Here is a 14,000-nt window from a genome sequence, read left to right on the forward strand (position 1 = left end):
TGCACATGCACCTTGTCATTTTCACACTTTACCTTCGCACAAATGCCCTGTACGCTCAATACATTTTCCTTATTCCCCTCGTTGAATTTCGGTTCTTTCACATTCAGACACCGTGACATTTTTCCCACAACGCTTCCAGGCATCAGTTTCACATTACCACTCTCGCACGTGGTCTCCTTAAATGACTTGATGATGGGGCAGTCATTCATCATATCATCCTTTTGTGCCGAAGAAACTCTCTCAAAGTAGTGGTACTCCTGAGGCAATCCTTCAGACACAGTAATGGAGGAACACATTCCAAGGGAGAAACGATCAGATGTGCACTGCAACACTGGTTTGTCTTCGCTGCAGAACATGCTCCTTTGGTTCATTAGTTTATCTTTGTTCCTTTTGCATGTGATATGCAGAAATTCACATCCGGATTGATTCCCCCAACTCATCGGTTCTGCCATGCTGAAGTTCGCGCTGTAGAAGGGCATGGAATGGAATGTTGCAAGTGTTATTGCTGTGTAGTACATACCAGAGGGTTCACCTGTGTATGGACTCATCAGTTCATCCTTCGCAATTCGTCTTTCCCAGTGTAACGTGTCGTGGCTATCACCCTCATCCTCCAAGTACATGCCGGTAATGTGACCCTGCTTACAGCCATAATGTTTTCTCATCTTCTCCTTGATTATTTCAGAATGCACGGCCGGGATACTCCCCTTTGCCTCCACTGTTCCATACATAATCATGTTCAGTTTCTTCATACGGTTCACCACAAACCCAAGTCCATGTGCCATCTCATGTGCTGCTGTGCGAACAAAATGCCTCGTGTCTTCAATGTCTTTTGGTACAAATTTGATCAGGGCAGACGTTGGTCGTTTGTTTTCTTCTTCAGAACACACTCTTGTTGGTGTTCGAGATTCGGCAAGACCCACAAAAAACACGAAATCAGCATCGGGAAAACCTTCAGTTTTGGGCTTACCGGTAATTGTGACACTGCATTCTGTTGAAAAGGAGTTTACCGTGCTTGCAGAGACCATAACTTTACCCTCTTTCCGTTGAATGCTGAGACGATCTGTGTGCAACTTGATTGCGGCGGGTAAAAGTTTATTCAGTAAAAGTTCCTTCTTTGCATCTGTTATCCCATTCACCTTATCGCACAGTGCCTTGTCCTCTTTTTTCCAGGAATACGACACCCCATTGCGTTCGGCCCATACCCACTTTCTTTTACATCTGCTCAACTCAGTATCCACGTCCTCTGCGGACACAGTAATGCGGATGGGCTTCCAGTTTTCCCCATACTTGTCAGTGTTGGCGGCTGTGCACGCATGCCAAACACTTTCTCCTTTCTGTGGTAAGGGCTGCAAAATAGCGGCAAAGGACGTGCCCACACAGCAGAATAACAATACCAGCAACAGCAGAGGGAAGAGTAGGTGACGCATGAAAGAGTCCTCAGTTCCTTTTTAGGTGTGTAAGTGTGTGAGTCTGTCGCTCTATCTCTCTTTTTGCGTGTCTGTTTGTCTCTACTCCAATTATGTGAGTGGAAAAAAAAATGATAGAATACGCTTCTTGATTTGATCAAACCTAGAAGGAAAAAAAAAATAGAAAAAGAAAAACAATACATCCCATCCATATTAATTACATGCGACAAACCCAGCTATCAAAAACAAATGAGAACAAAAAAATCACCAATCATACTCTCTATTCTGCTGGATACATCATACTGCACAACTTACAAATTGGCATATTCCAAGGCCCCTTCCCCGCCACTCACCTGTTCCGTGGAGGGACTAGAAACTGCGCCAATGAAATGGTAAAAAAAAAAAAATAAATGCGTTCTTTGCTTTCAACAAATTATCCATCGCCCGAAAAAACTGTAAGGAAGAAGTGAAAGAAAAAACATTAAACAAAAACACACACATTCACACACCTGCATTACTGACTGTAAAAAAAAAAGTCTTTTCCACCACATAAAAAAAAGAAATGTTTATTTGATATCATCTCATCGAATTCTTACCCGGTCACACATCACTCCCACACAGTGCAGCCTTCGTCCTGCTCATTTACTTCCTTTTTGCATCGGCACTCTGCAAAAGGCGAGGTCGACAAAATCAAGCATCGTGTGAGGGCAAATAAAGGGACGTTAAGTTCAAATACCTGGAGTTCAGAGATTGTAGCAAATATTTTGGTTTTCCAAAAACAAAAACAAAAAATTAATGGTACTGAACCCAAGGAACAGCCGCAAGAAAAAAAAAAAACAATTAAAAAGAAAAGGATCCACAATATGGATAGCAATTGTTATTTACTGATGAAACCAAATTTAATCCGAAGTCACACCCACGTGGTTGCTCACACGTATTTATGTGAGAGCTGTTGCAAGAGACCATAATATCAACAGAAACAGAGGTAATCCATAAACATATACACGAGCAGTGCCATCATTCCTTTTTTTCTGGGTCTTGACATACTTGATGGTATTTAAAAATTTGATCTCGTGCAAAGGACTTTCCCACTTTGTGTTTGTGTTAATATCAGGCACCGTGACTTCTGTAGAGGTCATATATTCGAATGCATACTCTCTTCCCTGTTTTTTCTCTATTCCTCAACAAGAACACTTTTCTTTGGTATTTGCTGGATTTCTTTCTTTTCGCTCTGAACATTTGTATTGGGAGGGACAATTTCCTCTTTCTTCACTTGATTCTGAGTTCGCTGGGATACTGCTGGCTCTGCTGTTTGTGAAATGATTTCAGCATAAGCAGGAAGTGGGATCACGGGTTGAGACGCAGATTTAGGTGCAGATTTAGGTTCAAACGCAGGCACAGTTACTGTTGTGATGGGAGTCGTAGCCTCTTGTGTTGTTGTTGCTTTCTCTGAAATAGTAGTAGATTTAGTAGCAGGCGCTGGGGAAGAAGCTGCCGCCGTTGTCTGCTCTGAGATTTTCGTCTCGGCCTGCTGTGGAAAATTAGTGATCAGCTTGTTCTTGAGAAATACATCAAGCTCCTCATTACTCAGTACGCGGTTGTACAGCATAACGTCCTTCACTGTAATCTCGGCACTGGGCTTGCTTTCCGTCGTGGTCAATGGACTCTCATCTTCACTGTCCACACCAAAGTAAAAATGTGAACTTTCTTCGCCTTCTGTGATTCTTAACTTAGTTCCGACATCTAGACGAATACCGTTAATATACACAGAATCCTTACCGTTTTCAAATGTCAATATTACAGAATATTCTTTGTCCCCTTCCCATTTAGGTGTTTTGGCTTTCCCCTCATTACCCTTGTCTATTGTGCTCCACGTCTTGTCTTCATTGTATGACACTCCCAGAAGAGTATGTTTGGAATTCTTCAGTCTTACACCCAGCAAAGGACTGCTTTTCTTCGGTACCGCGTGGATAGTCACCAGTGCCGCAAGAGTAAAGGCGTTGTTTGCAAAGTAATACTGCCTCGCCGGTCCATTTGTGCTCACAGGCCACACGGCTCCTGAACCAACACCCATAAAGATCAAACCATTAGAACCCTTTCCTGCGTTACCTTTTATAGTGGCATTCACGCAGAGGTATTCATCATTCCATTTATTACCATCCATGTTTCCAGACAAATGGCCCACCAGTCCATTAATGGAAACAGGATATTCACATATTCCTGCTGAAGAAATACATGTTTTATCAGCGCAGCATCGAGCATTTGATACAACAGCATCATGATCAGTCCACTTTTTTAACACCTTCTTAATTTGCTCGATGGCGCTTGTCATATCCATAAAGAGGAGAACAAACTTTTCTCCTTTGATTCCTTCGAATAAAGAATACATTCTTTTTTCCTTTAACAATGAGGAGCTGGTTTTCGCATTCTCACCTTTAGATATCAAACCAACATTATAAATATGTTTTTTTGTCAGTAAGCCACAGATGGAGTTCGGTGTTTGTTCCAGTCACCACAGACTGAGCAAAGAGAATGACATCCTTTCTATCAATCGTTGCGGTAATAAATTTGTTTTGACTTCCACGAGCAACTGGTACAGGGGAGTTAACCCACACACGGGAGAGTGTACTGATAGACTCTGTCCATGTCTCTCCCAAATAATTGGACTCGTACACTCTTTGGTATCCACTGGTATGTTGCGCAATCATCATCAACTTACCATTTTCCCAATCAAGAATAGCAGGATTATAAGTGTCCTCATCAAGCAGAACACCCCCAAGAACCCAATGGTGATCTGAGGGTCTGAGTAACATTATTCCAGAAGTGATTTTCTCACTCGACGTAGTTAGTTGCACTGGAAACACAAGTGTACTGCTTTTCATTTTTAAAATTGGTGAGCCTGTGCCACCGACGAATCCCTGAAATGTTACACTGCCATGCTTCAAGGGAAATCCAACAATCTCAGGTATGAATTTCATCAAGGATGTGTCACCTTGTACATTAAAAGGTTTCAAGAGAACTTAAAAAGTGTAGCACTATTTCTGTGATTCATCAGGCACCTTTTTTTTTTTTGTTGAATGGCTCCAGAAGAACAATTGCCGCCCGCTGAGTGTCCAACAAAGATTTTCGTTTATTTGTATAGAATTCCTCACGATTAATACATGAAACTCTAAAACGCCTAATACTCCACTTCAACATCAGGAGTTATTTGTGTCAAAAGTTCCACGGGACTGTGGTACTTTCCAGAAACCTCATGTAGCAGCGGTGATTGCAACAAGGGTCTCATCAATGTCCAGAAAATGAGTGGCGTAATAATAATAGGATGACTTTGGTTCACGCAAAGGAGAAGTTTGTACTATTGGTAGCGCTGATTCTTGTGGAGTATTTTCTTGGGCATATCCACTGATACAGCATACCAGTAAGAGGAGCAATAAAAGAAATAGAGAGCGGTACATGTTGTATTTCACTGCTACTCTTCTTATTCCTCCCTTCTTTCTTCTCCTCTGTCCTTCCTTTCATGCGGTCTTTTTGTTTCTTCTCGTCAGGCTGAAGGATTTATTGAATACGTGTAGTAAATACCAAGAAGTACTTGTTTGTTTACGTATGTCTGCTACGGATGATGTTTTACTTTCAAGGCCTTCAATTGCTAAGTAACGTTTGTAGCTTGGTCTTTCAGTCACATAGTGGACGGATATGGTAAAGAAACCAAAAACAAAAGAAAACACCATATGCAAGAGAGAAAGAGATTGAACACACAAGAGAAGAAAAGACATGAACACCACATACACCTGTTTGGTCAAACTACAGCAAAAATTTAAAAACGCCCATAAGATCAAGGAGAGTAATACTGCAATTAAATAAAAATAAAAACCAAAAGTTTACAAAAAAAAAAAAAACTCTCGTGGTAGTACCAATAAGGATACCGCCCAATCCTACATATGGTACAAGAACCGTACTGCGACTCCTCTCTTCAACGGAAAGAAAAAGCCTTTTAAAGTTTCTCCGCTAAAGGAGAAACATCAGTCACACATCATCCGTCAGGCAAACGCAAACGCAAACACACACTCACTCACTCTCTCTTACCTCATTTTTTTTTTTCTCTCTGCCTTGGTAACCGTTTTAATCAGGAGCCCTGAGTTTCTGTGGGAAAAGAATCCTTCACTAGAGGGTCCCACCCTCCAACCTCGTTTCGCAAAAATGGGAGAACTAGTTCTGGATTATACAAAGTATTTTTCATACCGTTAAAACCAGTTCCAGGAAAGAATTCCTCAATAGCGATAATTTGTTTGGCCTCTCTCTCATCACCATTAAGGATCTCAAGTAAACCCCACATTCCATTCTCCACCTTGGCTTTCATGTCACATTTACTGGGTGTAAATTCGATTAACGTGTCAAAGAGAGAAAATTTATTTTTGGTTTCCAAACAACCTAAAATCATTGCAAATGTCGGTTGAGAATAGCAACATTCTGATCCATTTTTATTCTTCACATCTACTGAAGGGGGAAATTTTATCATTAAGGATTTGTAATCATCCCCTTGTAAAATTTCATCTGGAAATAGAAGAAGGTCACAATAAGCAATTAAAGCCATTAAACATATTGACAGTGCCGATAGTAAATGATTTTTCTCGGCCCATGACTTACTAAGTTTTAGGACCCTAAGAGCAAGGTAGGAACCCGAACAGTCATCATTCCATGGATGCCTATATATACCCTTAATTATGGTCCCTAGTATTGTGGCGAAATACTCCTTTACAAGAGACACAAGAACTATTCTGTATAGAGGGGTGAGTGTATTGTAAATGAGATGGGGGTCTGTCACTCTAGCTGTAGGATTCAAAGCTGATATGATGGAGCTAAGCTCAGAGAACAGCAACGTCGTGCCAATTATAATATGTTCTTCAAAAGAAAAGGATGTTTCCTGTGAAAATGGAAGAATCATCGGAAATTCATCACACATGTGTTGAAGGTGAGGGATAGAAAGAGAAGCAATTGTAACAGCGCAGTATTCTAAGCCAGCAATCCAGAAAAGCTCTGAGGCAGCAGCAAGGTTTAGATTACCTGCCAATCCGTCAATAACTTGATTCCCTCTTGATATAAATGTTTTATCGTCTAAACTGGATATTGCAGCAATTTGAACTGCCACTTCTTGAATACTAGAGGAGTTTAATTCGTTCTTTGTGCCAAGAATAGTTTGATACATAGCATGTGTCAAGAGACTTAGCCAGTCTCCTAAATGACGTGTCTCTTTACAAACATCAATGGTGAGGTAAGCTATAAAGTGAAGAATAAAGCGTTTTAGTAATTCCCCATTCCATTTCAAATAATAGTGGAGTGCAAGTTGAGCTCCCATTAGGGGTTCTTTTAGTGATTGTGAATTTCCAGCAGAAGTGGCACCTAGTTTAACAGCATTGTGGATTCGTTTCACTGCCTCTAGGGCGAAATCAGAAGAAGAAACGACAATTCTCCTTGAAGGAACCTTGGGTGGAGGTTTAATTTCTTTTCCTTTTAATATTTCTGGTCTTAACCCTTCTTTTTCTTGAGTTTCTAGTCTATTTTTATCCTTGTTTGAAGAAATTGTAGACTGTGTCTCAGATATCATGGAGGAGTTTTTTCGCTCATGATAACACTCACTACGTGAAGGTGAAATTATCTCCTCAGATGTGTGTGTCCCACACTCCTTTTCATTCCTTCTGATTTCTTCAAATTGGGCATCATCACTCCTTATTTCACTTGAAGCTTCAGTTACGCTCTGAATAACACTCTCAAATTCATTTAATGCCGCAGAAGAGTTTACAGAATAGGTATCACGACCTTCGATAATACCAGTTTGACCTGACACAGATTCACTGCTAGGTTCACGCATGTAGGAAGTAAAAGATGCATCTGAAGAAGATTCAATTCCATGTTCTTGGTTATAACGTGTTTCCTCGGTTCCTTGCAATTCAAAGTATAGCTGTGGTGATCCGTCTCGACCTTTCATGGTAACTCTTCTTTCGGGGAAAGATTCTCTATCCATACCTTTACTCAAATCGTAAGAAAACCGAATTACCTTTTGCGTATGGAACTCTGTAATAGAGAATTTGAGTTCTTTAACTTTGTACTTCCAGTCACTTCGACGTTGTAGCGTTGATGTGAAAATACGTTTCAATCCTACATCTACGACACCCTTCTCATCGGCAGTCAGAAGAGGGGAGGAGGCGTTTATTTTATCTCCCCGCTTAATTTGAACAATGTAGCCTTTCCCAGGCAAACATTCGGTTATAGTGCTAACGAACAGTCTAAAGACAATGCGTACAACCCGTGTAATTTTTTTTTGCATCGAAAAATCAGAAAAAAAAAACTAGCAGGAAGTGGAAAGAGAAAGAATTTTTCTTTTTGTTTTATGTGGTCAAATTTTGACCATATAGTGATCGAACAAAGCGTTAGGGTTAGGGTTAGAGGGGAAGAAAGCGGGGAACACAGTGAAAGATACCACACCAAAAGCAAAACAAACGAATAAAATAAAATATTCACCACTTTGGGGTGGTGCCTCTTGCTTTAATCGCCTCCTCTTCCTTCTGTCGTTCTAGTTCCTCCTTAAATATGGAGGAGTCTTTTACGGGACGAAGCACACCAAGTGCTTCCATATCTTCTCGTCCTCTTCTCGCCGTACTCCATCGCCGGAGAATCTCATCCTTTACAGAACCTCCCGCAAGAACCTTTTTATGTACTTCGCTAGGTTCTCCATCTTCTCTATCCTCAGTTTTCACCCCAGTTTTGGGGTCAACAGTTTCAAACACTACTTTGCTAGGTTTGTGTGCGAGCGTGAACAGAACATTTGAGAAGTCAAAAGCCGCCCGTTCGCATCTTGACATTTGTTGAATTGAAGGTAACCCATTTAAATCGCTAAGTTGTGCCACCTTTTTATACCCCACTTCATAAAAACGATCTATCTCTGCTGAAGAAGGGCAAACAGAGGCCACACGATGACAATGAAGTTCACACAAGTCGTAATCTTCTTTTCGACGTTCTTGTGCTACTGTCATGTATTGTTTTTCCCATCCTCTCGGTGCTCGACTTTTATTTCCAATAACTCTCTCCGTTCGTTCTAAACAGAGCTTTGAGCAATCGCTACATAGTGCAACTAGAGAAGCGACAGTGAGACCGTTCGTCTCATAATTGTCCTTGTGGGATTGAAGGGCCATTCGAATACACCTTTATTCATAGAGAAAAAGAAACAGAAGAGGAAGAAAAACAAGTTTAAAATACACCTCCAAACACACAAAAAAAAGACATTTAGTTTGAGGTTTTCCCATACTCCCATAGGCCATCCAGTCTCCAAGGAGACCCGCAAACGTACAAAGAATAAAAAAAGAAAAACAAATTGGTGAACAATGTACCTCATGTTTTTTTTCTAGTCAAAAAGGCCAAAGCCCATATCATCATCCTCTTCTTCTTCGGCAGCAGCAGCGGCTGCAGCTGAGGCGGCAGCGGCAGCAGCAGGAGCAGCGGCCGCACTACCAGTTGCAGCACCGGCGCCGACGGCTCCGCCCACAAGCTTCGCCTTGCCCTCCGCGCACACGGCATCAAAGTCCTTGCCCTCCAGTTCGTCGAAGAGAGCGGACAGACGTGAGGCGTCAATCGGCACGCCGGCGGCCTTCAGGACAGCCTCAACATCTGTCTTTGAGGGTGTCCTTCCGGAAAGATTGACCAGGGCGTATGCAGCGAGGTACTTCATAATGACAAGATACCTTGTAGAATAAACAAACAGAGAAAAAAAAAGAAAAAAGAAAAGCAAGTCACAGACAAAAACAGTTCAGTTTCACGAGAGGTAAAAACATCTACACAATACTAACGTAGCACAATCCGGGGTATCCTAAAAGAAAACAAAGACGAAACAAAACAAAAACACCTGCACAAGGGTCAGTATTTAGTCAAAAAGGCCAAAGCCCATATCATCATCCTCTTCTTCTTCGGCAGCAGCAGCGGCTGCAGCTGAGGCGGCAGCGGCAGCAGCAGGAGCAGCGGCCGCACTACCAGTTGCAGCACCGGCGCCGACGGCTCCGCCCACAAGCTTCGCCTTGCCCTCCGCGCACACGGCATCAAAGTCCTTGCCCTCCAGTTCGTCGAAGAGAGCGGACAGACGTGAGGCGTCAATCGGCACGCCGGCGGCCTTCAGGACAGCCTCAACATCTGTCTTTGAGGGTGTCCTTCCGGAAAGATTGACCAGGGCGTATGCAGCGAGGTACTTCATAATGACAAGATACCTTGTACTGCAGAAGCAGTAGTAATTAGTAGTAGTGATGCAAGAATAGAAAAGAAAAAGAAAAGATTAAGGGCATTGATGAAAATAAAGATATAGTTCCAATATTCTTCATACTGTTTGTTTTTTCGTTTTGTTACCTTTGGAAAATCAGGTGCACACACACACATGCAGAAAGAGAAAACTAGTTTAATCTTTCCTCTCTCTCTCTCTCTCTCTTTTTTTTTCCTTTTTATTTCTCCCTCTTTTTCTCCTTTTTGCTCTTAGTGAGTCCTCTGCAAATTGTGTATAAAGGCATTCACATCTTCTACCGCTAGTGGTAGGCAGGGTAAGCCTCGCTCCGAAAAAAGGGCGTTAATACCGTTTATATCTGAACCCTCATTCAACAATGAGGCATTTCTTGAAGTGGAAAAGTGATCAAGATCAGTTTCATCTAAAAATTCTTCCACAGATGACTTTATAGAGGCAAAACAAAGTTTAATAAACAATTCTGCCTCACACATGACCCGACTCTGTACTTCTCGTGGAAGAGTTAAAAATGTCTCAATTAAATCTGCATTACACACACACTTTGACAGATACCGTTTTCTACGGCTCTGAAGAACTGCAGCTGACTTGGGGTTTGTAGTTTCAAAGGAAACATTTCGACTAAGCCCTCTTTCTTGTCCAGCGGAAAGAACTTCTCGAAAATTTGCGTGGCTAAAGCCTCCCAAGTCAGGAATCACCACTGAGACGGAAACTTCAAACGCCTTTAAGAAAAGATATGTTTCATTCGTAATGGGAGTTATCGTTCCGAAAGCCCCGTAGGAGGTTCCAAACACAATCTGAGAAGCACAAACTCCTGGTATAAGAGTTTTGGGAATAGGGACTATATCATTCATCACAGAACAGGGAGCGAAGCTACCCTGTTGCATTGCCGTTATCAAATCGCCCAAATGGTATTGAGCTTTAGTTTTGAGTTTTCGCCCTATCATCGTGTTTGGCTTGGTGTCTGATAAGCTTTGAGACGAAGCAACATCATGGGATACGGAAAAAAAATTAAAATAATCATCCCCAAAACACATATCATGACGTTGATCAGACTGCGATACAACACCATCCATAACCCCTCGAACTTCTGAATCACGACCAACTATACTAACATTACCCTGAATAGTATCTACCTGAAGGAAAAAACAACTGTGACGAGCGTCAAATGCCACAATACACGATAATCCTTCTTGAAAAAGAGGAACTAATCGTGTTATAATTGTACCAACACGTAAAGTTTCTTCAGCCACAAAGGTAGAATCTATAGAATTCCAACTATACAGAGATACACAGCCATTTATACCAAGAGCTATTCGACCTGTATAGTTAGGTACAACACAACAGCATTGAAGTGCCCCTTCAACATCTTTACTCCCATCTTGACGAAGTTGTAGTTTCTCAGAAGTTAATCTACCTTGTTCAACGGAATACCACATAAAACGACTTGATCGAGATAATTGCTCATCAGGGAAAGCAAAAGTAGTCCCTATAAGAATAACCCCTTTATTATCTGCAGAATTTATTTCATGTCTTTCATTCGATCCTCCCAAAACAAGAGGTTCAATAAAAACACACCGTTCATTTTCAAGAAGTTCAATTATATTTTGTTCATCTCTTGTTACCCATGAATTGGCTATTTCATGTCCCATCATCGTAAGAATCTGATCCTTCTCATTACGACGAAGGGAAAGGACAAAAATATTCCACCAATTAATATACTTTACTCGGGTAACAGTAGCATTAAAAGCATGAAAACTAATATTCAATTTTTTAAGATCTACTATAGTTCCAAAAACGAGGGCTTGTTCACTTTGAGAAAAGAATATATACCTCGGTGAAAGAGAAGGATCACCACGAACAATGGCACACGCCGCAACATCATTAAAATCTATTCCTGTTAATTGAAATCCTGTATCGGAAAGGATAACAATAAGAGGTACCTCCCCTAAACATAAAACAGAATTATGACTTTCTAAATTAAATAGTTGTAGAGGTTGTGTCATTAACAAAACCTCATGGAAGGAGCATTCCATAGAGATATCTTCTAAAACAAGGTCAACAATTTTTCCATTTAGTAAACCAATAAGGAGTCGTGGTTTTTCAAGATGTGGTAAAACACACATAGAACATGGAGTTGCTGAACAAATAAACTTTCCCTTAGGGTATACCCCTTCTTCATGAATTTCATATAGACAAACCGCAGAAGAACCCCATTCTCCCATCAAAAAACTATTCGAGGAAAAAACTAACAAAGATGAAACTTCATTTAACATTCGAAGTGTCAATCTTGTAGGAGGTTCATTAATAATGTTGCAAATAAATACAACTCGCGAACTCGAGAAAATAAGCAACCCGTGACTTTCATGCGCATGCTCAATACGTCTACCATCCTCTTTTATGAGGTAAGTTCCCTCAGCACCACTCACAACCCGAAGTCCAATAGTTGTTACCTGATAAAATTTGTTACTTTTAGAATTCCAAGCAAGAGCTAAAGTTTCATTTAAAGTATCAAATGGTGTTTCTAACAATTCTTCTATTTTTGTGTATTCTTCTGTTAGGAAATGGCAAACTCGACTATAACCTGGAAACGTAAAAATTATTACATTTCCAGAAACACATATACTCTTAACATCCAAAACACTACCAATGGAAACATCATGACGAACATTAACAGCAGATCGTACAAGACTCAAACCTCCATTTGGACCTACACCAGTACTAGCAATCACACTCATCCGAGGACCATCTACTGCTACAGTCATGTCAAAAACTGGACCACAATTATTTACTAATATGCCACCTTCCCCTGTACGCCACTTCATCCAAAGTGTATTAGCCACACGAGATCCTACCACGCAGCATTCCCCAATAACCGCGATGGAATCTGGAATAGTAGATAAAGATGAAACAACAACATTTAATAGTACCAATTTACTTGAACCTATCCCATCAATTTCTTCCTTTAATGTAGCCTTAACATAAGTTCCATCCCAAAAACAAACAAGTAGTTCCTTATTGGGAAGGGAAACACAGCAAACAGGTTCTATATATGTACTAAAAGAAGGGAATGACAGAGTTGTCACATTTTTTGATGGAACTGATTGTGTAAAAGCACTTTTACGGGAAACAAAGGTAATCAATTGAAGTCCAATGACAAATAATCCTTCAGAAACAACATGAAGTAGAGAAGCATTAGTTTCAACATTGGCCAAAAGAACCCCTTTTCTCCGGAAAACATCCTCTGCAGGAAAAACACCAGAGGCATCACAAATCCAAGGAAAAATATGCGATGCTTGTCCTCGTCGCTGATCATCATTTTTACCCATATCTATAGAATACTCAGAGACGTGGGTCTTTGAAGAGGAATCTGAATAAAGAACAAAGAAAGGAACAACACCTTTTTCAGATTCAGGGTTTCCAATAGTAATGCGTCGCACATCCAACTCAGATGCATGAAAATTTCCATGACGAAAAATATTTCCACGTTTTTGCTTCTTAAAAACATGTTGTGTATATTCAGAAGGAAAAATACTACCAATTGTTTGTGATGCATTCTTGGAGTTCCGGTTATAGGAAGCAATAGCGTTAGCAGCATCAAAAACAAAAAAGCTACCACGATGAATAGAAAGTACAACTATCGGAATTATATCATCACCTTGTGTTCTATAAACGCCTGAGGAACAAAGGGATACTTCACTAAATCTCTGCTGACTAAAGCAGAAATCAATATCACCGTAAAATAAAGTAATCAGTTTAACACGACCATCACGTTCCTGTTTAAACGCCACAATAGAAACCTCCTGTTTGACAGAAAAGAGAAATGCTACATGTCTACCAACACCTTTAGAATCGAAGAATGGCAAAGCTTCCAGAAACCTTAGGGAGGCAAAAAAGGGGAAATCCCCAAGATGCTTAAGTGATTGATTCTTCTCTCTGTAGAGAGAAATCATATTTAGTCGATTTAATAAAATTATTTTTTCATCATTTCCCAAAAAGCACCCAGTGACCATCCCCAAAACGGCTGTAGGAGATTTACTTGTAGACACTACAAAGGGCATCCTTGTTATCTGCAGTGTTTGATCCAAGTAATTGCTTTCTTGCTAACAGAAATTAGAAAAAAAAAGAAATAAACTGAGTAAAGGAAGAAACAAGAAAGGAACAAGGGGGAAAAGAAGACGAAGGTCCTTAGCATTGCAAATTAGAGACACATGTAAATTGTTTATTCTTTATATCTTTCACCTCTTTTTCTTTTCCCCATCATCACTGCATCTAAGTGACGTAAAAACACACACAAACACAAATACATATAAAGATATATA

At 40.5% G+C, this 14,000-nt stretch overlaps 9 protein-coding genes across 9 annotated transcripts; all 9 read right to left on the reverse strand.

The window, feature by feature from the left end:
* Nucleotides 1-436: 436 nt before the first annotated feature.
* LSM04_008871 (Peptidase M8) lies at nucleotides 437-1,427 on the reverse strand (the record flags this gene model as incomplete). The annotated part of the gene is made up of 2 exons (XM_067339374.1): nucleotides 437-445; nucleotides 930-1,427. 2 exons carry the CDS (start codon nucleotides 1,425-1,427, stop codon nucleotides 437-439), a joined length of 507 nt encoding a protein of 168 aa, XP_067187564.1.
* A 917-nt stretch (nucleotides 1,428-2,344) lies between these two features.
* Nucleotides 2,345-2,545, reverse strand: LSM04_004609 (uncharacterized protein; the record flags this gene model as incomplete). The annotated part of the gene is made up of 1 exon (XM_067339375.1): nucleotides 2,345-2,545. One exon carries the CDS (start codon nucleotides 2,543-2,545, stop codon nucleotides 2,345-2,347), a length of 201 nt encoding a protein of 66 aa, XP_067187372.1.
* Nucleotides 2,546-2,580: 35 nt separating this feature from the next.
* On the reverse strand, nucleotides 2,581-3,744 carry LSM04_005413 (uncharacterized protein; the record flags this gene model as incomplete). Its single annotated transcript, XM_067339376.1, has 1 exon — nucleotides 2,581-3,744. One exon carries the CDS (start codon nucleotides 3,742-3,744, stop codon nucleotides 2,581-2,583), a length of 1,164 nt encoding a protein of 387 aa, XP_067187412.1.
* Nucleotides 3,745-3,859: 115 nt separating this feature from the next.
* On the reverse strand, nucleotides 3,860-4,861 carry LSM04_003776 (Sialidase; the record flags this gene model as incomplete). The annotated part of the gene is made up of 2 exons (XM_067339377.1): nucleotides 3,860-4,425; nucleotides 4,744-4,861. 2 exons carry the CDS (start codon nucleotides 4,859-4,861, stop codon nucleotides 3,860-3,862), a joined length of 684 nt encoding a protein of 227 aa, XP_067187329.1.
* Nucleotides 4,862-5,529: 668 nt separating this feature from the next.
* Nucleotides 5,530-7,728, reverse strand: LSM04_001559 (uncharacterized protein; the record flags this gene model as incomplete). Its single annotated transcript, XM_067339378.1, has 1 exon — nucleotides 5,530-7,728. The coding sequence occupies one exon, from the start codon at nucleotides 7,726-7,728 to the stop codon at nucleotides 5,530-5,532; it is 2,199 nt and encodes a 732-aa protein (XP_067187222.1).
* Nucleotides 7,729-7,918: 190 nt separating this feature from the next.
* LSM04_005063 (uncharacterized protein) lies at nucleotides 7,919-8,593 on the reverse strand (the record flags this gene model as incomplete). Its single annotated transcript, XM_067339379.1, has 1 exon — nucleotides 7,919-8,593. The coding sequence occupies one exon, from the start codon at nucleotides 8,591-8,593 to the stop codon at nucleotides 7,919-7,921; it is 675 nt and encodes a 224-aa protein (XP_067187393.1).
* Nucleotides 8,594-8,802: 209 nt separating this feature from the next.
* LSM04_000015 (uncharacterized protein) lies at nucleotides 8,803-9,126 on the reverse strand (the record flags this gene model as incomplete). Its single annotated transcript, XM_067339380.1, has 1 exon — nucleotides 8,803-9,126. The coding sequence occupies one exon, from the start codon at nucleotides 9,124-9,126 to the stop codon at nucleotides 8,803-8,805; it is 324 nt and encodes a 107-aa protein (XP_067187140.1).
* Nucleotides 9,127-9,318: 192 nt separating this feature from the next.
* On the reverse strand, nucleotides 9,319-9,642 carry LSM04_006709 (uncharacterized protein; the record flags this gene model as incomplete). Its single annotated transcript, XM_067339381.1, has 1 exon — nucleotides 9,319-9,642. One exon carries the CDS (start codon nucleotides 9,640-9,642, stop codon nucleotides 9,319-9,321), a length of 324 nt encoding a protein of 107 aa, XP_067187465.1.
* A 272-nt stretch (nucleotides 9,643-9,914) lies between these two features.
* On the reverse strand, nucleotides 9,915-13,739 carry LSM04_000119 (Cleavage/polyadenylation specificity factor; the record flags this gene model as incomplete). The annotated part of the gene is made up of 1 exon (XM_067339382.1): nucleotides 9,915-13,739. The coding sequence occupies one exon, from the start codon at nucleotides 13,737-13,739 to the stop codon at nucleotides 9,915-9,917; it is 3,825 nt and encodes a 1,274-aa protein (XP_067187147.1).
* Between the last annotated feature and the right edge of the window lie 261 nt (nucleotides 13,740-14,000).

The sequence above is a fragment of the Trypanosoma melophagium genome (genome assembly GCF_022059095.1).
Source record: "Trypanosoma melophagium isolate St. Kilda chromosome Unknown ctg5segment0, whole genome shotgun sequence".
NCBI classification, from domain to species: Eukaryota; Euglenozoa; class Kinetoplastea; order Trypanosomatida; family Trypanosomatidae; genus Trypanosoma; species Trypanosoma melophagium.